This window comes from Macaca mulatta, chromosome 15 (genome assembly GCF_049350105.2).
Source record: "Macaca mulatta isolate MMU2019108-1 chromosome 15, T2T-MMU8v2.0, whole genome shotgun sequence".
In the NCBI taxonomy this organism is placed as follows: Eukaryota; Metazoa; Chordata; class Mammalia; order Primates; family Cercopithecidae; genus Macaca; species Macaca mulatta.
In genome coordinates, this window is record NC_133420.1 from 16,395,486 (window position 1) to 16,418,191 (window position 22,706).

General features: G+C 41.7%; 1 protein-coding gene and 2 long non-coding RNA genes across 15 annotated transcripts in view; 2 read left to right on the forward strand and 1 right to left on the reverse strand.

Moving 5' to 3' along the window:
* Window positions 1–22,706, reverse strand: part of NUP214 (nucleoporin 214) — a 112,740-nt gene that overhangs the window by 82,066 nt on the left and 7,968 nt on the right. For 3 of the 13 annotated variants that reach the window (XM_077967434.1, XM_077967432.1, XM_077967436.1), the window contains exons 8-17: window positions 20,533–20,639; window positions 19,533–19,599; window positions 16,334–16,460; window positions 15,050–15,211; window positions 10,655–10,805; window positions 9,078–9,253; window positions 7,786–7,880; window positions 4,297–4,383; window positions 3,946–4,095; window positions 2,811–2,969 (exon numbers count right to left, since the gene is read on the reverse strand). In XM_077967434.1, coding sequence (XP_077823560.1) covers window positions 2,811–2,969; window positions 3,946–4,095; window positions 4,297–4,383; window positions 7,786–7,880; window positions 9,078–9,253; window positions 10,655–10,805; window positions 15,050–15,211; window positions 16,334–16,460; window positions 19,533–19,599; window positions 20,533–20,639 — 1,281 coding nt within the window. Of the gene's footprint in view, window positions 1–2,810; window positions 2,970–3,945; window positions 4,096–4,296; window positions 4,384–7,785; window positions 7,884–9,077; window positions 9,254–10,654; window positions 11,130–15,049; window positions 15,212–16,333; window positions 16,461–19,532; window positions 19,600–20,532; window positions 20,640–22,706 lie in introns of all 13 variants that reach the window. The other 10 variants (XM_077967433.1, XM_077967431.1, XM_015116547.3 and 7 more) reach the window with 4 other exon arrangements.
* Window positions 4,437–7,443, forward strand: LOC144335022 (uncharacterized). Its single transcript, XR_013405402.1, has 2 exons — window positions 4,437–4,489; window positions 6,427–7,443. It is a non-coding gene; the product is annotated as an uncharacterized LOC144335022 (long non-coding RNA).
* LOC144335029 (uncharacterized) lies at window positions 14,400–21,673 on the forward strand. Its single transcript, XR_013405409.1, has 2 exons — window positions 14,400–17,249; window positions 21,478–21,673. It is a non-coding gene; the product is annotated as an uncharacterized LOC144335029 (long non-coding RNA).

Here is a 22,706-nt window from a genome sequence, read left to right on the forward strand (position 1 = left end):
CTGGAGACCATTATTCTAAGTGAAGTAACTCAGGAATTGAAAACCAAACACCATTTGTTCTAATAGGATCATAAGCAGGAGCTAAACTATGAGGATGCAAAGGGATAAGAATGATACAATGGAACGGGTACAGTGGCTCACACCTATAATCCTAGCTTTCCAGGAGACCAAGATGGGCAGAACACTTGAAGTCAGGAGTTCAAGACCAGCCTGGCCAAAACAGTGAAAGAGGATGCAGTGACCCAAGATCACATCACTGCACTCCAGCCTGGGTGACAGAATGAGACTGTCTCTAAATAAATAAATAAACAGAATGATACAATGGACTCTGGAGACTTGGGGGGAAGGGGGGCAGTAAGGGCTAAAAGACTACACACTGGGTACAGTGTACACTGCTTGGGTGATGGGAGATCAAAATCTCAGAAATCACCACTAAAGAACTTATCCATGTAACCAAACACCACTTGTTCCCCAAAAATTATTGAAATTTTTAAAAATTAAAAAAAAAACAAACCATAATTGTGGATAAGGGTATATGTCCCATCTGAAAAAGAGAAAATGTAATTTAAAAAGAGCCAAGCTGATTCAAGAGAAGTAGAAATAACCTTAGTAGCAAATGTAACTTTCAACTTAATACTTGATGACTACAGAAGGCTCTTTCCTTTGATCTCTTCAGATACAACCACACCTCTGTGTTAGCTGCTGCTGTTTCTTTGGAATGCCTTCCCAATTGTGTCCACCAGCCAAAAACAATTATTCTTTTAAAGCCTAACACAAATACTTCTTTTCTCTGGCTCAGCTACTCCCTCACCTGTGGTCCCATAGCAACATATCCCACACTACATTTACATGTTCATCTTTCTGTCACTTACCCAACTGCAAGAATTGTAAACCTGCGTGAACTGTAAACCAGACTCTTGAGTACGAGCAGAGGCTCTTGAGTCAGACTGCCCAGGTTCAAGGTTTCAAGGTTTATTAGTGGTAAAACCTGGGCAGTTTCAGTTATCTTGGTTTCATCATCTGTGCATTGCCCACAGTAAACACTCAATACATGCTGACTAGTATTACCTACTTAGCACCATGAAAAAAGAAAATTATTCCCTTCTGAATAAGCATTCCCCTAAAGCTGTATGCTTTCCTCTTAGTTTGTTAACAGAGAAATAGGTGGAAAGGCATGTAGGAAGAACATGTAGCTAGGACGCAGAGTGGATGCCTGTAATTTGATAAGCAGTAGGCAGGCAGCACTCTCTCGCTGAGAGATAATAGGTAGAAGGAGGATGCATCAGGAATACCAGAGGGCTGCAGATCACAGTAAGGGCTCTGCAATATTGTTGAAGAAGGAACCTTTCTTTTTTTTTTTAATTTTCAGTAAGTTGACCAGGTGTGGGACAGAAACACTGGGGAACAATAAAGCTTGCAGCCTCAAATTATCTGAGGCAAGAACGATTCATCACACCCGCAAACCCCACAGATGTCATGAGGAAGACCAGAAATGCCAGTGAACCCTTCCCGCTGGAATGCCAGACAAATGTGAGATAGCAGAAGAGAAACCCCACACTAAGGCCAGTGACACAATGATTCGGTGTAAACTAAAAGATGGAAAGCAAAATCCAATTAGTGAAAGCAGAGATTAAGAATAATTAAGAATGGTGGCTCACACCTGTAACCCCAGAACTTTGGGATTACAAAGGCAGGAGGATGACTTGAGCTCAGGAGTTCGAGACCAGCCTGGATAATGTAGTGAGACCCGATTTCTACAAAAAATTTAAAAATCAGCTGGGTGTGGTGGCACACATCTGTAGTCCCAACTATGTGGGAGGCTCAGGTGAGAGGATCACTTGAGCCCAGGAGGCTGAAGCTGCAGTGAGCTGTGATGGTGCCACTGCACTTCAGCCTGGGCAACAGTGTGAGACTCCGTCTCAAAAAAAAAAAGAATTCAAAAGAAAAGCTAAAGTGTGGCATACAGAAAAGAGCTCAGGCAAATGGAGGTTTCAATTCTGGTTCCCCTTTTCCTAGCCAACATGACCTTGGACAACCTACTTAGCCTATGAAATTTAATTTCCAGTTAGCTGTATAATGGGGCTACAGGGACCAGTAACTCTTACCTTGCAGAGCAGCTGGCTTTGAAGGCTAGAAATAATGCATAAGAAACACCTAGCAGATTAAATGGCACTCAAGAAATAGTTGCCACTTTAATAACTACTATTTATAATTCAACATATAAATATATGTTTCAACAGAGTACTCTATATCAAGCTTAAGGTTCAATAAAGAATTTTGGCCAGTCACACCTGTAATTCCAGCACTTTGGGAGGCCAAGGCAGGAGGACTGCTTGAACCCAGGAGTTCCAAGACCAGCCTGGGCTGGGTAGCATAGTAACACCTTGTCTCTCCAAATAAAATATTCAAAATTAGCCAAGTGTGGTGGCACATGCCTGTGGTCCTGGCTACTCAGGAGACTGAGGCAAGAGGATCACGTAAGCCCAGGAGGTCAAGACTGCAGGGAGCTGTGATCACGCCACTGCACACTAGCCTGGCAACAGAGTGAGAAGACCCTGCCTCAAGAAAAAAAAAAAAAAATTTTAAATCTATTTTTTAAATGAAAAAAATTACATAATTACATGAAGTGCACTGGTTTTTTTTTTTTTTTGCCACAGTTAAGGAAGTTTATGGGAAGTATGGTAAATTATAAGCAGAAAATCAACGACTTCAAAAAGAGCCATCATCCAAATCTATATGCAAAAAGAGGTAGCAATTGTTACATGAGTTTGTTTTTAAATCTTTTAAATAGATTTACATAGATCTCCTACCTGAAGCTGAGCTTCACTCTTGGGATCCAGTGGTCTTTTATAAAGCAAATGCAGATAACCAGAGTCACGATTTCTTTCATTTTGTTCTCTGGCTTCCTCAACACCAGCAAAGCCCTCAAGTAAAGTTGTTTTCAGGCTACTTATATCTCCATGAAGCGACTAGAAAAAGTACAATAATGCGTTGATGCAAAAAGTTGTTAAGTCCAAACCTTTCTGTTTGGATCAAGGAAGGTGGTGTTTCTCAAACACTGAACACAACGAACATATGAATATACTAAACTCATGTAAAAAAAGAATTTAACTGTTTAGAAAGACACTAATGTTCTTTTTTTACATTTATTTTTCATCTCCATTAAAAAAAAATACATTCTAACGACTGAAAATGCAGAAAATACAAAAAGCACGGGCTCTAATACTACTATGTGAAGATAATTACTGCTAACACTCTAAAGAACTTTCCTCTTTCCAAACATGCTATTTAAGACCCAAACTCTGGAATCAGACAGTCTGAAGCAGAATCCTGGCACCACCACTTGCTAAGTGGGTGACTTTTGACAAATTTACCTAAGCCTCAGTTTCCTGACTTGCAAAATAGAGAAAGTAACAGTATGTATGACACAGCAAAGTTGTGGAGGATTCAGTGAGATAATACAAGTGATGTGTTTGGCACAGTTCCTGGCACACAGTAAGTAGTAATAACAGTAACAATAATTAACACTATTAACACCAAACATTTAATATTTTCATACTGCATATATCCTAAAATATCCTTTTTAAAAAATCTAATACTTTAAGATAGTAAAATTTCAAATATACCTAAATTAAATTAACAACTATAATAAACTTTATGGAGTGCATAGCATGTGTCAAAGGGGTAGAAACTCACTCCACCTTATGGATGAGAAAACCAAAAAACAGAGTAACTAGGTTAACTTGCCCAAAGTCACATAATTTATTACGTGCTGAAGGTAGAATATGAACTCAGGGATTCTAGGCAAGCTACTCAGTCATGTTATAAAAACAACAACATTGGTGGTCCTTGAAGAAATAAAGTAAATACACGCACGGAGTATTAGGAGAAAAAAAAATTGTTAAAATGCAATTCAACTCAGGAAAAGTATCCATAAACCCAAACCTCTGTGGTCTCTTTAATCTCCAAAAGAAAGGTATGTAAGTCATCTGATTCTGTTCGTAGCATCTTCATTTCCTCAGAAGTGCCCACTTGGAAACAGGCTTTGGAAGTTCGGGCTTTTAACTCTTCCAACTCCTTCTGAAAGTGTGCAATCTGTAGAAGACACAAGTGAGGAACTACTCAGTCTGAAGGACAAACAGTAATGTCATTGCTACTGTGCTTACTAACTGCTCAGACTGCTGGGATGGGTCATGCTTCAGTGCTAGAATGAACTAGTCATATAGGGGTTGGCACTCTGACCCATTCAAGTCTGTCAGCTACTTCCAGAAAAACATCCTCAGGAAGCAAATTTACCTCCTCCCCAATTCCAGCCATCACAGGATCTGAATCTTTCCACTGATGTCCCTGCTTTTCTGCAACAGCAGGCTGAAGTGACTTTGCCTGAAATGGAAGGCAAAAGGTTTAAAAATTGATCCTATATAAGCCATAGCTGCTTTTTTTTTTTTTTTTTGGCGGAGTCTGGCTCTATTGTCCAGGCTGGAGTGCAGTGGCGCAATCTCGGCTCACTGCAAGCTCCGCCTCCTGGGTTCACACCATCCTTCTGCCTCAGCCTCCCGAGTAGCTGGGACTACAGGTGCCCACCACCATGCCCGGCTAACTTTTTGTATTTTTTTTTTTTTTTTTAGTAGAGACGGGGTTTCACTGTGTTGGCCAGGATGGTCTCGATCTCCTGACCTCGTGATCCACCAGCCTCGGCCTCCCAAAGTGCTGGGATTACAGGCGTGAGCCACTGCGCCCGGCCCAAGCCATAGCTTCTATACGCAATTATATCAGTGCCTATTATAGGGAGTGGTGCTCCTGTAACACAGCATTGTTTCTTCACTCATTCTAACGAACCCTTATTTATAGGATCTCTACTTTGTGTAAGGCAAGTTCTAGACAGTGTAGGTAGAGGTGAACAAGTAGATGAGGGCCCAACTCTCATGGAACTTACCTCCTACTAGGACATGCTAAATAATAAAATATAAACACATCTGATAATTTCAGTTGGAGAACAAACAGGAAAACATAAAGAGAATAAAAGAGGGCACTACTTCAGATGAGATGGCCAAGAAAGCCCTCACTGCGGGCTGCCCTCTGAACTGAGGCTGCAAGCAGAAAGCAAGCTATGGGATCTGCAGGAAGCACCTGCCAGGCAGCAAGAAAGGGAAGTGCAGAGGTCTCAAGGCAGGAGAAACCTTGGCAAAGAAAAAAAGTAAACATGGGCTCTGTGAAGTCAGGGCGGACGCTGGAAAGGGCAGGGGTGGGGTCAGGAAGGCAGGCCAGGGTAGGTCATGTAAGGTCACAACAAGGAGTTTGGGTTCTATTCTAAAGGTGCTGGAAAGCTACTACTGGTGTTTTAGGAGAGTTTAAATCTCCTTTATGAGTTAAAAGATCTCTCTTGCTGCTATCTAGAGCAGGGATAGCAGAGAGAGTACTCAAGAGGTTAACAAGGTGAGAGGTGGCAACAGCTTGACACAGGATGCTAGCAGGGGGACAGAGCTGTGGCCTTATGACATGTGACACAGCAGAGGGTAGAGCTGACAAGACCTCCTGCCAGCCTGGACTGGGGACAGGTACCGTTGAAGAGAGGGATCTAGGATGCTTTGGGGCTTGGGACTTGTGCAAACATCTGGTTTGTTAGTGCTACTTATTCATTGGAAAAGGACTAGCCTCTAGAGGAGACAGAAATCAAGAGTTCTGCTTTAAAGATGCTATAATTTGAAATGCCTTTTAGACTATTTGATACTTAACAACGATTAACACTAAAGAGGTCTTAGACTGCATCAGCATTCATTAACAGCAAACATTTATCTGACAAACACTGTGTGTCATCCATCGTGCCACAAGCGTGAACTGTGACCTGGGCACTTACTATGTACCCAGTACAGGTGTGTGTTAGGGTAGGAGAAGGGTTGGTTAGGGGGACACAGAAAGGAAAAGACATAACTCTCGTTTTCAGGGCACTCAAGTAATCACGTGGGAAACAGACATACAATTCTCTTTACATTACACCATAAAAATAAACTGAGATGACGGACTACAAATCTAAATACGAAAGATAAAATAACAAAGCTTTTAGAAAAACATCTTTTGACCTTGAAATAGAAAATGATTTCTAAAACAAAACAGGAAAAACATTAATCATAAAAGAAGAAAAACTGATATACTCGTCGGGCACGGAGGCTCACGCCTGTAATCCCAGCACTTTGGGAGGCCGAGGCAGGTGGATCACGAGGTCAGGAGATGGAGATCATCCTGGCTAACACCATGAAGCCCCGTCTCTACTAAAAATACAAAAAATATTAGCCGGGCGTGGTAGCGGGCGCCTGTAGTCCCAGCTGCTCAGGAGGCTGAGGCAGGAGAATGGCGTGAACCTGGGAGGCGGAGCTTGCAGTGAGCCGAGATGGCGCCACTGCACTCCAGCCTGGGCGACAGAGCCAGACTCCATCTCAAAAATAAAATTAAAAAAAAAAAAAAACTGATATACTCAACTGTATTAAAATGAAGAACGTGTATTCATTGAAGAGACCAAAAAGACAATGAATAGACAATTCACAGTGAGAACATATTTGCATTGTATGTGCATGTATGTGTGTGTATTCAAGGAACTAACTCTTAAAAATCAGAAGGAAAAAGCCGGCAATCCAACAGAAAAATAGAATAAAGACATGAACGGACACAACATAAAAGAAAATATTCAAATGGCCAATAATCATATTTCAAAAAGCTCAATTTTGCTAATCATTAGAGAAATACAAATTAAAACCACAAAACAATACAAGAAAAGATGAAAAATACCAAGAGTGGCAAGTAGGTGGAGCAGCCAAAAGTCTCATACACTCTTGGTGGGAATCTACTAATGAGGAATACATGCAGAGTCTATGATCCAGCAATCTCACTCCTAGGGATAAACCCAAGAGAAACCTGTACATGTGTTCACTGAAGACATCAACTGGAACGGTCATAGCAGTACTACATACAAAGGCTTAAACCTGGAAACTACTCAAGTGCCCATTAGAGTGGAACAAATACTTGTAATATAATCACACAATAAATTCCATACAACAATGACATGGATAAATCTCACAAACATAATGTTGAACAAAGGAGCCAGATATAAGAATACATACTGTACAATTCCACGTGATAGGAGGTACAGGCAGGCTAACCTCATCTATGCTATCGGAAATCGGGAAACCAGCTACTCTGGCAAGAGTAGTGATTAGAAGGGGATAGGTGAAAAAGAACGCTGGGGTTCTGACCTCCGCCTCCTGGGTTCAAGTGATTCTCACGCCTCAGCCTCCCCAGGAGCTGGGACTACAAGTGCGCGCCACCACGCCCAGCTAATTTTTGCATTTTTAGGAGAAACGGGGTTTCACCATGTTGACCAGGCTGGTCTCGAACTCCTGGCCTCAGGTGATCTGCCCGCCGTGGCCTCCCAAAGTGCTGGGATTACAGTCGTGAGCCACCATGCCCAGCCAGGTTCTTGTAAAATTCTGTTTCTTAATCTGGATGCTCGTTACCAAGGTATGTTCAGTTGGTGACAATTCACTGAGCTGTACAAGTATCATGTGTACTTTTTTCTATGTGTATTATACAAGAATAAAAAATTAAAATAGCTAAATGGCTTTTATGAGTATACAAGTATTCGAACCTCGCACTTTGGTATTTACTATCACATAGTCCCAATTACTATGTCCAAGGTCTGAATTCTAAAACATGAAAATTTATTTTATTCATATGTATGCTTGGGGCAGTAAATTAATAAACACAAACATCGCAAACTGAATTTAAACACACCTGGGGAGAGCCTGGCTTTGCTGCTGGAGGGGTTATCCTGGGTGATTTCTGTACCATTGAGGGCACAGGGCTTGGACTGCCCTGAGCAGATCGTCCTGCTTGAAAAAGAAGTCAGTTAAAATATATAGCATTTATTACCTTTATTTCTCCTATCACAAATGTCCTTTCTCCAAATCTAAGAAATGAAGTTACACATTGCCCCCGGGCCCACTTTCATGATTTACTTTAAAGAGTGATGACCACCAGCTGCGCTAGCCTTTGTTCTAAGACAATGAAAAAAAAAAATTAAAATTTTAGGAGCCAGGTATGGTGGCTCAAACCTGTAATCCTAGCCTTTTGGGAGACTGAGGCAGGAGGATTGCTTGAGCCCAGGAGTTTGAGACCAGCCTGAGCAAGATGGCAAGATCCTGTCTCTATAAAAAATTTTAAATATTAGCCGACGGTTGTGGTACATGCCTGAGTTACTCGGGAGGCTGAGGTGGGAAGATCACTTGAGCCCAGGAGGTAGAGGCTGCAGTGATGTGCCTGGGTGAGAGAGTGAGAGTGTCTCAAAAAAAACAAAAGCAAACAAAAAAAACTTCCTGCTTACAGCAGTATGACTGACTGTGAAAATACAAATACAGTCACTGCAGGTACTCTCTCTTCTGTGTTTCTTTTTTTTTTTCCGCGACGGAGTCTCGCTCTGTAGCCCAAGCTGGAATGCAGTGGCACAATCTCAGCTCACTGCAATCTCCGCCTCCTAGTTTCAAGTGATTCTCCTGCCTCAGCCTCCCGAGTAGCTGGGATTACAGGCACCCGCCACCACACCTGGCTCATTTTTGTATTTTTAGTAGAGATGGGGCTTTGCCATGTTGGCCAGGCTGGTCATGAACTCCTAACCTCTGGTGATTCACCTGCCTCGGCCTCCCAAAGTGCTGGTATTACAGGCGTGAGCCACCGCACCCCACCAAACAATTCTTTTGCCTGTGTTTCTTAAAGAACTGTTCTGTAACTGCTCTTCATGGAGGGCAGACTCCACATGAAAATAAACGCCCAAGAGCAAGACATGTTCTTTGAATCATTAAGTACACTTAGCTCCATAAGAAGTGTCAGAGAGAAGCGTGGCAGCATTAAGCCAGAGCAAATCTCCCAATTCAGAGTATGAAAATCACAGCACATTAATCATTAATGCATGATACAGGAAGCAAGAAAAAATAACCTTGTCCAACTATGTTAGTAGGACTCTTAACACTTAAAACTGTTAATCTGAGAAGGCAGGGCTGAGGTCTAAAGTTGTCTGCTTAAAATCATACCTGATGGTGAGGGCAAGACTGAGGACTTCAATGGCACTGAATTAGGTGATGCTGAGAGAGGCGTGGGATGGCTGAGTGGTCCAGAAGCAGCTGGCATGGAGGCAGAAGAGAATGGCGGCATCGAGGGTGCGCTCTGGGAGCTACTAACAGGAGCAGAGGTAGCCGCAACAGTAAACCTGAAAAATGGCAGCCCCAAGGTCTCAGAAGAGCCTGCTAGAAGATTCTTTTACACTAGCATGAGCAATGTCATAAAAAGATAACTTATTATCTTTTATGTTAACTTACAAAGATAACATACATTTTGCCTTCAGGAAACATAAATGTTTAGCTACTTCTTATAAAAGGTGAAAGCTGCAAGGAAACATTTCTCTTATTGTCTGCTTATTTAGGAATTAATTATTCAGGGGAAATATCAAGTACTTAACTTGAAGATAAAACTAAGTTTATCACAATATGAAATATCAAGCTGATCATGATACGAAATGCTATTGTTTCCAGCTGAGTTTTAAACATGAGGTGGGACACAATTATGCTTAGGAGAGTTAGTACTTTCTCTTACCAAGGAAATTACTGAGAACTCCTTTTAAGAGTGAGCACCTTCTCTGGGGAGTGAAAAAGGAAGAGGAATGCAGGTCACTGTCTTTGGGATACTTATGGCCTAAAAGAAATGTAAAGTCGGCTCCACCTAAAGAGCAAAAGTCTGTAGACAATCTAAACATCCAGCATTAGAAGACTGGTCAGATAAACTGTGGTGCAGCCAGCAAAATGGAACACTATGTAACCCTTAGCATGAAGTGGATGTGTGCCAGGTCAGTACTAACAGTAACTGTGGCGGCAGCACCACCACCACAGCAACAACAGATAGGACAGGCAAGCAGGGAAAAAGCTGGTAGTACTTATATTTCGTGGTTATCTTAGGAACTCATGGTTATCTTGGGAGGGGTTATAAGATATAAGGGACTGCTTCCCTCAAAAAGCTTACATTCTAGTGGGGAGAAAAGAACAAGCAGATAAAAAAGTAAATAAATAAGAAATGAGTGAGCTGCAGGACCCAGATCTGGAGGAAACTGGATACCAACCTAAGAATTAGCAGTGAGCAGCCACGGGACTTCATAGGGACTGTCAAGCAGAAGAATTACCTAACGATTTACAGTGTCACAAGATGACTTTGTGGTTGTGTAGACAGCAGTTCAGAGTGAGTTAAGGGTAGACACGGGAGGAAAAAAGACAACAAGGGATTCATTTCCCTTCCAGGATACATATTCTGGATTGCTTCTTTTTTTTAAAATAATATTGCCTACATTTATAATGTAAAAAAGCAAAACAAATATCTGAATATAAATCCCTAGTAGTCAAAAAAATAAACAAATAAAATGCTAGCTAAGAGACACTTCTGAACTCTATCCACTGATGAAATGTCAGCTTTTTATGTTGGCTGAATTTCTGTCATTTGCAAGTATTACTCTGGGTAAAAAATTCTACTCAGTAACTCCTCTCACAGTGACTCTACTTGTAGCAAATAACATCTAGTATTTCTACTCAACCCACAGAAGAATCAAACTTTAGAAGTGACTTACTTTTCACTCAGGTTGACTTTGACAGCAGAGGTTGAGGGTGGGAAGGAGGGCTTCACTGCTATATTTGGAGCAGACATACTTGGCACTGGTGTACTTTCCAGGGTAGGCTTAAAACCAGATGATCCAAAGGAGAATGAGGCAGCTGATGGACCTGTGGGAGACGCTGCAGGGGTGAGGGCTAGGGAGGCTTTAGAAGGGGGAACAAAAGAGAAGGTTGATGGGCCAGGGCTCGGGGCTGCTTTGGAGCTGTCAGAACCACTGGAATATGAAGATGGCTCCCCAGTGACAGTAGCCGATGACTTCAAGGATGAAGAACCAAAGGAGAACACAGTGGGGGCTCCACCAGCAGGAAGCAAAGAAAAAGTGGCAATGGGAGCAGCAGGTGACGAAGGTGGCAGAGAGGCAGGGGCTGCAGCTGCAGAAGCATCCAGTTTCTGTGGGGCTTGAGAGGAGGTCGGGGTAGTGGGAGTACTTCCTGCAGTGACAAAAAAGGAAGGAAAATGTTAACACCATAACAGTGAGGTTGACATAATAGAAAGAAAGTGGAAAAGAATTTGTGGTAGAATGAAGTCAGGAATGTTACTAGTTGAAGAAGCAAAAAGAACAGATGGGAACACAGTTAATGTTGGAGTTTTCAGGTGGCATGAGATAAATGAAACTGAAGGAAAACTAAGAAAAGACATTAGAATAATTGGACTTCATGGACTTCTCAGTGCTACTATAGCACACAAAACAATTTAGTCACTGCAACATTTCATTAACAACTGGGAAAAAGTTTTAATTCAGACTTCCACCTTATTTCACTAAAAGTAATTCCACATAAATACACATAGAAAGTCACACAAATACATGTATCTCAAAACAAAGGAGACAAATTGACAGATGTTAGGTCTCAGAATCTAACACCTTGATAAATTTAGAAGTGACCAAAAAAAAAAAAAAAAAAAATCGCAAAGGGAGAAGGTTAAGATTTGTGTAAAAAATAGCTACTCAGGTATCATAACTAAATGGTAACGAACTAAAAAGATCCATAGCAAATGACAAATAAGATGTTTTCTATTTTTTAAAAAGCTCATACAAATTGAGAGTTTAAAATTTCAGGACTAATAAACAGGGAATCTAATTCACATAAACACATTTAATCTCTCTCATCAAAGAAATATAAACAAGATACATTTCTAATTTGTCCTCTAAATTATAAGAATTTAAATACGTATAACCCCTTACGTTTGGATGGGTAAAACAAGCCTGAAACTTTTTATCACTGGTAGGTGACTAGTAAGTTTTTTAAAGAAAACATTTTGGCATTGTATAAAAAACCATAAAAAAACAGACCCAGTAATTCCTCTTCTAAGAATAAAGCTTACAAAAATAATGCAAAAAATGAAAAAGATATTTAATGCAATCCAAATGGTTGGGGGGGGAAAAAAAAGTCAGTGGAAGGCTGGATGCAATGGCTTATGCCTGTAATCCCAGAGCTTTGGGAAGGCAAAGCAGGAGGACCCTTTGAGTCCAGGAGTTTGAGCCCAGCCTGGGGAACAAAGTGAGACCCTGTTGCTACAAAAAATACAAAAAAAAATCAGCCAGGTGTGATGGCTTGTGCCTATAGTCCCAGCTATTTGGGAGGCTGAGGTGGGAGGATCACTTGGACTTGGGAGGCAGAGGCTGCAGTGAGCCAAGATCCTGCCACTACACTCCAGCCTGTGCAACAGAGTGAGACCCCTGTCTCAAAAATGAATAAATTTTTTTTTCTATTTTCCAAACTTTCCATAAGGTAAAAATATTAATCTTTAAATTAAATAACCAACTAAATAAATAACAAAGGAATACTTTGTGTCAATATTTTCTATTTATATTAATAGTTAATAGAGCTTGGCTCTTCCAAATTAGCTAAGATGGCAATTTATCTTCATGGAAGACACTATGTCTAAAGCAATGTAATAATACGTAGGATACAAGTATGAAAATACCACTTTCTGAAAACAAAAATCCAAGTAAACTGTCACTTTGATGAAAGTATAATAATGCAAGCAAACCTATTCTGTTAATACTTCTTTATACAACAGATATTGGAACCAGCAACAACTAACTTCTGTAAAGACACACATAGATGTTAAACACTTCCATGCATATTAGGCAAACTGACATGAAAAATATATACCAGACCCTAAAGAAATCATTAGCATTTTTTCCACTGAAAATGAACTGATTATTGGAAAACCATCATGCTACTACTACTTCTGATCAATACCGCATTCTTGGAACTGCAGTGTAGAAACAGGTGGAATCATTAATGTCTTCTGAACCCATGAAGTAGGTGTTAGCTACACTTAGCTGACAGGACAGACACTCTCCCTGCAGGGGCTCTATTACACTCATCTGAACACAACTACTACCTCTGGACAAACGGTGAAGGAAGAGGGGAGTTTCCCTAGGAAAAGCTAACAGTAAAACTGGCCTCTGATTGTGCTCCAGTGTTGAATGCGCTAGTAGCAAACACTCAGAAACAAACCTCGTCCCACAGGCTCCTAATCTCACAGTCTGCTCTGCTTATTACAGACACACCAGGCAGCTGGGTATAGGTAGTTCATGGTACCCTTATTCATGGCTGAATAAAGAGGAAAAAAAAACCCAACACAAAGAGTACACACTATGAATAACGGACTATCCTGATACAACACTCTGCAAGCCATCTGGTGTATCACTTGGGGTAGTGCTGCCAGTTGTTAGGGCCCAAGTATCTGAGTGGCTCTATTTGGGATATACAACTCACTGTGGACTGGGATGCAGTGAGAGAATATACCCCTAAGTATTGTTAACCTTATCCAAACCAACTGGTCATACATTTTTGCTTAGATAGGAAACTGGTCATAATAGAAGAAAAAATGTATTAGTTATATACTCACAGAATTCAAAGAGAGAAATATTAGTCAAATTTGAATATATGAAACAATGATCTTTTTAAAAGTTTTGTATTTTCTGGTCAGGCACAGTGTATCATGTCTATAATCCCAGTACTTTGGGAGGCTGAGGCAGGAGGAACACTTGAGTCCAGGTGTTTGAGACTAGCCTGGGCAACATAGTAAGATCCTATCTCTATAAACCATTTAAAAAACAGCTGCATATGGTGGCGTATGCTTGTAGTTCCAGCTGCTTGGGAGGCTTAGGTGGGACTGCCTGAGCCTGGGAGAGTAAGGCTACAGTGAGCTGTCATCATGCCACTGCACTGCAACCTAGGCAACAGAGTAAGACCCTGTCTCCACAAAAAAAAAAAAAAGTTTCTTTTCACAAGTGATACAAATGTCACTGTAAACATTTTTAAAATACAGACTAGTATTTATATGTGTGCACTCATTTTCATGGAGGATAGGTACCAAAGTGTTGACTGTGGCCATTGCTTGATGACTGATGGGCTTTAAGTGATTATGGTTTTGTATGCTCTCATTTTCCTCCAATAAACATCTATTATTTAAGTAACGTTTCCAAAAGGAGAAAAAAACCTCAAGAAAATATAAACAACAAAAATATCCATGTTCCCTTCACCCAGAAATAACCACCATTTAGATTTTAAATTCATCTCCAAGTTTTTTTTTCTATGTATGTTTTTTTCTCATACAAAAAGGAACACAGAATATAGGGTTTTGTTTGTTTTTTTTTTTGTGATGTATTCCACTCACTCCTTCCCAGTCAATAAATGTAACATTTATAATTGTTACATGGCATTTCACTGTAAGACTATACAATCATTTCTTTTTTTTTTTTTTGAGACGGAGTCTCGCTCTGTCGCCCAGGCTGGAGTGCGGTGGCCGGATCTCGGCTCACTGCAAGCTCTGCCTCCCGGGTTCACGTCATTCTCCTGCCTCAGCCTCCCGAGTAGCTGGGACTACAGGTGCCCGCCACCTCGCCCAGCTAGTTTTTTTCTATTTTTTAGTAGAGACGGGGTTTCACTGTGTTAGCCAGGATGGTCTCGATCTCCTGACCTCGTGATCCGCCCGCCTCGGCCTCCCAAAGTGCTGGGATTACAGGCTTGAGCCACCGTGCCCAGCCACAATCATTTCTTTAACCAACCCCCATGATTAAGCACAATGTCTTCTGGATGCACATCACATAACATAGAGTCTTAGAATACTGTTGGTAAACGACCGGATGCAAACCATCTGGTTGACCTTCCTTCATCTCTGAAGTAAAGTAATGGCTGCAGAATAAAGCTTGAGGGTAGGGAAAGGCAAATATGTGCATGCATGTTCAAAAAAAAGATTAGCGTGTGCCTTCCTAAGACAGACGAGCCTGGTAAAGAAAATCACTATGTGTCTTCACACCATGTTGGTTCTTGGAAATACTCTTGTGCAAGTCTCATGGTATTCCCTTACTGATAAAGCAGGCAGAGCCACATACCTGGTGACTTGGGCTGTCGCTCTCCTTCTAATGAAAGTCGCTCCGGTGTTTTGATGAGAGACTTAACCCCAGGATTTTGATTAATCATATAAAATGGACAAAGCACACCATCTGTTGAAAGTAACATGAGAACTGGAGTAGGAGGAAGAGTCTTTTCATCATCTGTTAAAAAAGAAAACAAAAGCAATAAAAGAACCAAGTCATTTAAGGGCCTGAGGCTGGAAGGCAAAGACTGCCCTCAACATGAAGAGGGTTTAAGGGACTCATCTGAATAGCAGCTCAAGTTAGTTTGTTCTGATTTTAGACCTGAACAGCCTTCCATGCACCAGCTAAAGAGAGCTCCTGCCGCTATCAGATCGCCACCATCCTGCTGGGCCCTGCCTAGAAGCTCCATCAGTCCCCCAGTAGCTCTGACTCTCCCAAAGGTCCCTCAGTTTTTACGAGTGTCTCAGTGTTCAGGAGGTAGGCTTGGCATTCCCCTGACCAAGACAAGAGTATCTAGGAAGTACTTGGGTCATTAGGAAAATGAGACTAGACTCTTTGGAATGGACAGGACACAGAAAGATGAGTCAAACTACTTATTCCTCATTCACAGTTGAATGACAAGTATGTATTTTATCAATTAAGGTTTCAAGAGAATCAGAGCAAATGAGCTAATCAGAACAAATACTCCTGCCTAATCAGGGAAAGAACAAGCAACTTAATGGTGCCTGATGGGGACATCTCTCTAAACTTAAGTACCAGATGGCAAAGACTGCTTCTTTTGTGGCACTTTTACATTTCAATGACTACAGCATAGCCAAGCTACTGCAGGGAAGATCTATTCAAAACACATATCCAGGCCCTATTTGGAAATAATGGGCCTGAGATCTCTATTTTCTAATCCTTGCCTTCAAACCAAGTACTGGTGTGCAGTACCAGATTCGGGTATTGCTTCTGTGGGAGGTCACCACGGAGTTGGACTGGACAAAGAAACCAAGCCATAAAATCCTGGCTTGTTCTATATTTCAACCAGATTCTAAGTACACCCAGACATGTGCAAGTGTGCAAACATATACCCACACATATACACAGTGTCTGGCCTTGGTCTCATCAATGAATATCCATTCAAATCAGTTCAATGTTGTCACAATACAGCCTATATCACTCTTCAGGTAGAAATGTGCTGCCAGAAGCTACAAGTACCCAGCAGAGCAGACTGTCAGTAACATGTAACTGGTGTTTCAATATTAACCCTAACTAGAAAGAAGACTATTTCTGCACTAATTACCAGGCTACACTTACTGATGGTGATTTCCACTTGGTTCGTATAGTCTACAGCAACTCCCATGGGCAAGGAGTCATCACTCTTGTCTGTCACGGGCAACTCGGCTCGACTAGAATCCTCCAGTAGCCAAGATTCCCAATTAATCTAAAAAAAAAAAAAAGAAGAAAATGCCACGGTGGTTAGAGCTTTGCATTGGGTCCTTCTAGCACTGTTCAAATAGGAGAGAACAGAGATGCCTCACTTGGTTTAGATGTATGTGTTGACTAGGAGGCTCTGAAATCTGGGAAGATGGTCTAAAAGCCAGAAGTACCCCCAGCAAACGGGAAGTTAATTTTCCAAATCGACCCCCTCTCTATCTGTTCCTGGTGTACCAAGCCCCTGCCTTGTGAATAACCACTATCATGAACACTTTCTGAGGTGCGTTCCATGACAACTAGGTAGACTGCTGACCATGAGGGACAAATCCAACAGCTGCAGTCAGCCAGTCAATACCTGCTCCTAGACATTTTGGACTGGGACCAGGAACTCCAGCTCATCTCTACTGGAGTCTTTCACAGAGACGCATGTAAGGCTGGCCTGTGCTCAGATGCCCTGTGCCCAATCGTCTATAGAGACAGAGATAACCATAAGTTCTTCTCTTCCCAGTTCTTGGTACCAGCTCCTCAGAATGGTCAGCTTTCCTGTCCCTACAGTCCTTGAGAAAAGACTTTCTAGTAAACTCCCTTTTTGCTTAAGTTTGCTTGGATAGGCTCTGTCCCTTCCAACAAATGACTCTTGGTTTTTAAAATCACTAACAGTTTGCCTAACTTTCAGTGTTGACCAGACTGGGAAGCATGAATCACAGGGGAAGAGTGCTTAATGACTAACAAAGAAAAACAGGCTGGATGCAGTGGCTCACGCCTGTAATCCCAGCACTTTGGGAGGCTGAGGCAGGTGGATCATCTGGGGTCAGGAGTTTGAAACCAGCCTGGCCAACATGGTGAAACCCCGTCCCTAGTAAAAATACAAAATTAGCTGGGCGTGGTGGTGTGCAACTGTGGTCCTAGCTACTTGGGAGGCTGAGGCAGCAGAATCACTTGAACCCGGGAAGCAGAGGTTGCGGTGGGCCGAGATCACACCACTGCACTCCAGCCTGGGTTACAGAGTGAGAAAAGAGAAGAAAAGAGAAGAGAAGAGAAGAGAGGAGAGGAGAGAGGAGAGAGAAGAGAAGAGAAGAGAAGGGAAGAGAAGAGAAGAGAAGCAAAAAAAAGGAAAAGAGAGGAGAGGAGAGGGGAGGAGAGAAAGAGAGAAAGGAAAAGGAAGGAAGGAAGGAGAAAGAAGAGAGAGAGAGAGTGAAAGCAAGAAAGAAAGAAAGGGAAAGCAAGCAAGCAGTTCAGGAAAGAGAATGAAATCACACTATGTGACTTAGCTATGGAACAGGTAACAGACACATTCATATTAAACAAAACAATCTCAACTTTTAAAAACAATCTACAGTTAAGATAAAGACGACTTAATCATTGTAGGGCAGAATGCAGTTTTACAAAAGAGAAGACACAGGTAACAACTGGAAGGATACTAAGGGAAAGGGTGGGAGTGCTAAGACATTCCTCTCACGAAGTGGAAGATCAAGAGTTACCACCAGGCCGGGTGCCGTGGCTCACGCCTATAATCCCAGCACTTTGGGAGGCCAAGACGGGCGGATCACTTGAGGTCAGGAGCTTGAGACCAGCCTGGCCAAAAAAGCAAAACTCCATCTCTACTAAAAAATACAAAAATTAGCCAGGCATGTTGACGCAGGCCTGCAGTCCCAGCAACTTAGGAGGCTGAGGCATGAGAATCACTTGAACCAGGGAGGCGGAGGTTGCAGTGGCACCACTGCACTGGGTGACAAAGTGAGACTTGGCCTCAAAAAATAAAAATAAATAAATAAATAAATAAATAAATAAAGATACCACCAGAAAGGAAGGTAAAAAACACCAATTAAAGTTACAAAGGTTCACCAAGATAAGAAATTAAAACAATGCTGTAACTCTTGAGAGGAAGGAGGGGACTGGGGGCCATATGTGAGCTAGATCATCAATTGCCATACAGTCAGTAAGGTCTAAAACTAATAACCAATTACTAGTCATAAAGCAGATTTTTCTTTAGGGATAAGGTGGCAGCATTATAAGAAAATGTTTACAAATTAAAAACGGCCCCCTCTAGAAAGCAAACAGGTAGGGCAGGGGTGATTCTTTTTTTATAAGCCCTTCTCTACTATTTACTTTTAAAAAACATGAACATAAATTATTTTGATAGAAAGTAAAAATAAAACTGTATTTTTAATGTGTGAACACATGAAATACTTCTGCTAACAGGAAATTATTACTGAAGTCAATCTAAGATAGTTCTAGAGCAGCAAATCAGATGGCTGAACTCCGGCCTCATCCAAAGGCAGCCACCCCTAGACAATGAGAACCATGCCCCTCCTAATGGGCCACCCGGCCACCCAGAAAGTGACAGATAAATGCCAATGGTTGAAGAGGCACAAAGTACCTATGCATGGGTGGAACACAAAGTCACATGGGGAGGAGAAGCACTTGTTTCTTATTTACAAGGGTGCACTAAAGATTTTTAAGCTCAAGGCAGTTTTAAAAAGAAGATTCCCCTTCTTTTGTTGTGCCCTCTCTGTAGTCAGTCATTCTGCATAATCTACAAGTGGATAGCGCACCACCACTACCTGGGCCCACCGTGTCCCTGCAAGAAAGACAACGTGAAAGAAGGTTCTTATATGCAAAGGTGCTTTGCTCTTTCTGACAGTTTTTCAAAGTCAAACAGAAAGTATTTCTGGTGAATCACAATTTAGTGTCATCTGCATGTTTTTCTTTCGTAATTGAGGATGGATTATTGTTAAATTGTATAGAAGGAGTAGGTTCAAGTAACAGGAAGAAAACAAAGATGACAAAACAGGACAAGGCAGAAAAAGCCTCCTATGCATCGGGCATACTCCAGTTGGAGGTTAACTGCATAGCATGTTTCCACAGACCAGGGATGGATCCTAAAAGAACAGAAGTGAAGGAAGTACTAAGTCTGACACCCGTGTTTCTCCATGCAATAGCCAAGCCATTTGGCCAAGGCACTCTGTCACTGAAGCTTTGCTGTCATGCAGAAACTTGATAAAACAGATGTGAGACAATGTACATCCTAACCACACGCAAAAAAGAAAGTACCACAAAAGTGACAAAAAAGATTTACCTGATCACTTTGTCGAGCAAGGATACTAACTTCTGTTGAAGCCGCAGATGCTGCCAGCACTAAATCCCTTAAAGAACAAAACCAGAGACCATTACATTCAAATACAGCAATAGTTCTCTAACTTGGGTCTGCAGGTAACATCTGTGAGGGCTGCCTCCACATATCGAGGAGAGAGTAAGGTTTTCTATCTGGTTTAACAAAGGTGGGAAGATTCTAGATATAAAGCTGAACTTTTTAGTTTCTGTGAGAAAGCCCTGTAGAATCAGCTCACTGCCTACCTACACGAAGACAAAGGAAAGACACAACAGAATCAAGTCAGAGTTCACAATCAATATGCCACCCAAAGGCAGAATAATGTAGCTAGAGGGATGGAAGCTTTGCTTTGAGTAATCTCCATTCCAGTGGGCAACTCTGCTCTCAGAAGGAAACTTTTAATATATTCCTTGAGTATCAGTATTTTCATAAGTCATCACTAGGGGTTATTGAGAAAATTAGATTTTCGAAATTAGTACGTATTTAATATAAATAACTCAAGATTGGGGAAAAAGAAATAATAGACATTATCAAGAATAAGCTGAAAATACGTTCAAGGTATCTCAGCCTCCATTTTCCTCTATAATAGAAAAGATTTCAGGCTGGGTGCTACAGTTCACACCTATAATCTCAGTACTTTAGGAAGCCAGCCTGAGCAACGTAACAAGATCCCATCTCTACCAAAACACAAACAAACAAACAAAAACTTTAAAACTAAGCCAGGTGTGGTGGCATGTGCCTGTAGTCCCATCTAGGAGGCTGAGGTGGAAGGATCACGTAAGCCTGGGAGTTCCAGGCTTCTGTGAGCTACAATCGTGCCACTGTACTCCAGCCTGGGTAATGGAGTGAGACCCTGCCAATCCATCCATCAATCAATCAATCAGAAAACATTTCAACATGGGACAAGATGACTCAGGCGTGATCTTCCAGTGAGAGCAGGAATGCCCTGTCCAGACTCTCTGCTCACCACTCCTCAATGTAACTGAGGTAGTAATGGTGCTGCCTCTCCGCGCAGCTGCCGTAACAGGGCTCCATAAAGTTCACAAATATCTCTGGGTGCTTTTCTTCTTTTTTCTACAATGAACAAAGCAAGAAAAAAATTAGGTTTTTCTCGGATCCTACAGTAAAAGAATCTCAAATGATAAATCATTTAAAGTTGTATGAGAATATTCACTCAAAGTCTAAGTCCAGATATAGGGACATGGTATAAAGGCAGCACTTAGTACAAGGAGTACAAACATTGGCCATCAAGCGAACCGCATTTAAACTCTGTTCTGCCACTTTCTGTCCATGAGAGAGGCAGATTTTTCAACCTTCCTGATACTTAGTGTTTTCATGTGTATGCTAGATCTCCTAAGCCTACTTCAGAGGCTACTGTAAGTGTAAAATGAAATGATACATATAAAACTTCCAGCCCAGTACGTGAAACATAACTAGCAGTTAATAAATACTAGTGTTAATATTATCCCCTAGAATAGAAAAAACCTCTAACTAATCTTAAAAGAAGGCATCTAGATAAACATTTTAAAAATTCAACCTTATTAGAAACCCAAGAGTTAAAAACAAGGCATCTTTTTCAAATATCAAATTGGCCTCCATTGACACCCAATCTCAAATACGTACCAGTCATCATCTATCCCTAACACAGCTTTATTTTCTCCATCACTCTTACCAGTCCTTGATCTCACACTTAGTATTGACTATCCCATTAGAATGTAAGCCCAGCCAGGTGTAGTGGCTCAGACCTATAATCCTAGTGCTTTGAGAGATCGAGGTGGGAGAACTGCTTAAAGCCAGGAGTTTGAGACCAGTGTGGGCAACAAAGCAAGACCCCACCTCTACGAAAAATTTAAAAACAGCTGGGTGTGTTGGTGCATGCCTGTGGTCCCAGCTACTTGGGAGGCTGAGGCAGGAGGATGGCTTAAGCCCAAGAATTTGAGGCTGTAGTGAGCTGTGATCACACCACTACACTCCAGCCTGGGCAAGAGACTGAGACTCTGTCTCTAAAAAATAAGTAAAAATTATCAACAACAACAAATTTAAAACCATAAAAGCAAGGCCATCACCTTGATCACTGCTATATACTCAGCTTTAAAGCAGTGCCTAGCACATTGTTGGCATTAAAAATTTGAGAGCAAACAAAGTAATTTTAAAAATCAAGATACTGTCTTGCTCTTCTAAAATTTATCGAGTTAACCAAGACCCATAGTTTATAACTTAAGCAAAATCATTTTTTTTTTAACTTCATACCAAAACAATAGAACACGGCTGTGGACACTCTAACTTTGGACCCCAGGCCCATGGTACAGCATGGAAACCTTATACCTGAAGTTGCATAATCACTGCCAGTAAGTAAAAGAACCTGAAATCAGGCCAGGTGCGGTGATGCACACCTGTAATCCCAGCACTTTGGGAGGCCTAGGTGGGCAGATCACTTGAGCTCAGGAGTTCAAGACCAGTCTGGGCAACATGGCGAAACCCCATCTCCACCAAAAAAACAAAAAAAACAAAAAAAACAAAAATTAGCCAGGCATAGTGGTGTGCACCTGTAGTACCAGCTACTCAGAAGGCTAAGGTGGGAGGATCACTTGAGTCCAGGAGGTCCAGGCTTCAGTGCGGTGAGATCGCATCACTGCACTCCAGTCTGGGTGACAGAGTGAGATCTCATCTCAAAAAAAAAAAAAAAAAAAAAAAAGAGTTTCTTCAGATTGTGGTGTATTTTATTGTGCTCCTATGTAAGATGAAGAATTAACTATTAAAATTACATTTTCAACTTACAAAAAAAAAAAAAAAACACCCCACAAACACAAAAAAAACCTTGAAATCAAAGCCTCCAGCTTTATTAGAAGACTTCTCTAATTCTCTGCCGGGCGCGGTGGCTCACGCCTGTAATCCCAGCACTTTGGGAGGCCGAGGCGGGCGGATCACGAGGTCAGGAGATCGAGACCATCCTGGCTAACACGGTGAAACCCCGTCTCTACTAAAAATGCAAAAAATTAGCCGGGCGAGGCGGCGGGCGCCTGTAGTCCCAGCTACTCGGGAGGCTGAGGCAGGAGAATGGCGTGAACCCGGGAGGCGGAGCTTGCAGTGAGCCGAGATTGCGCCATTGCACTCCAGCCTGGGCGACTAAGCGAGACTCTG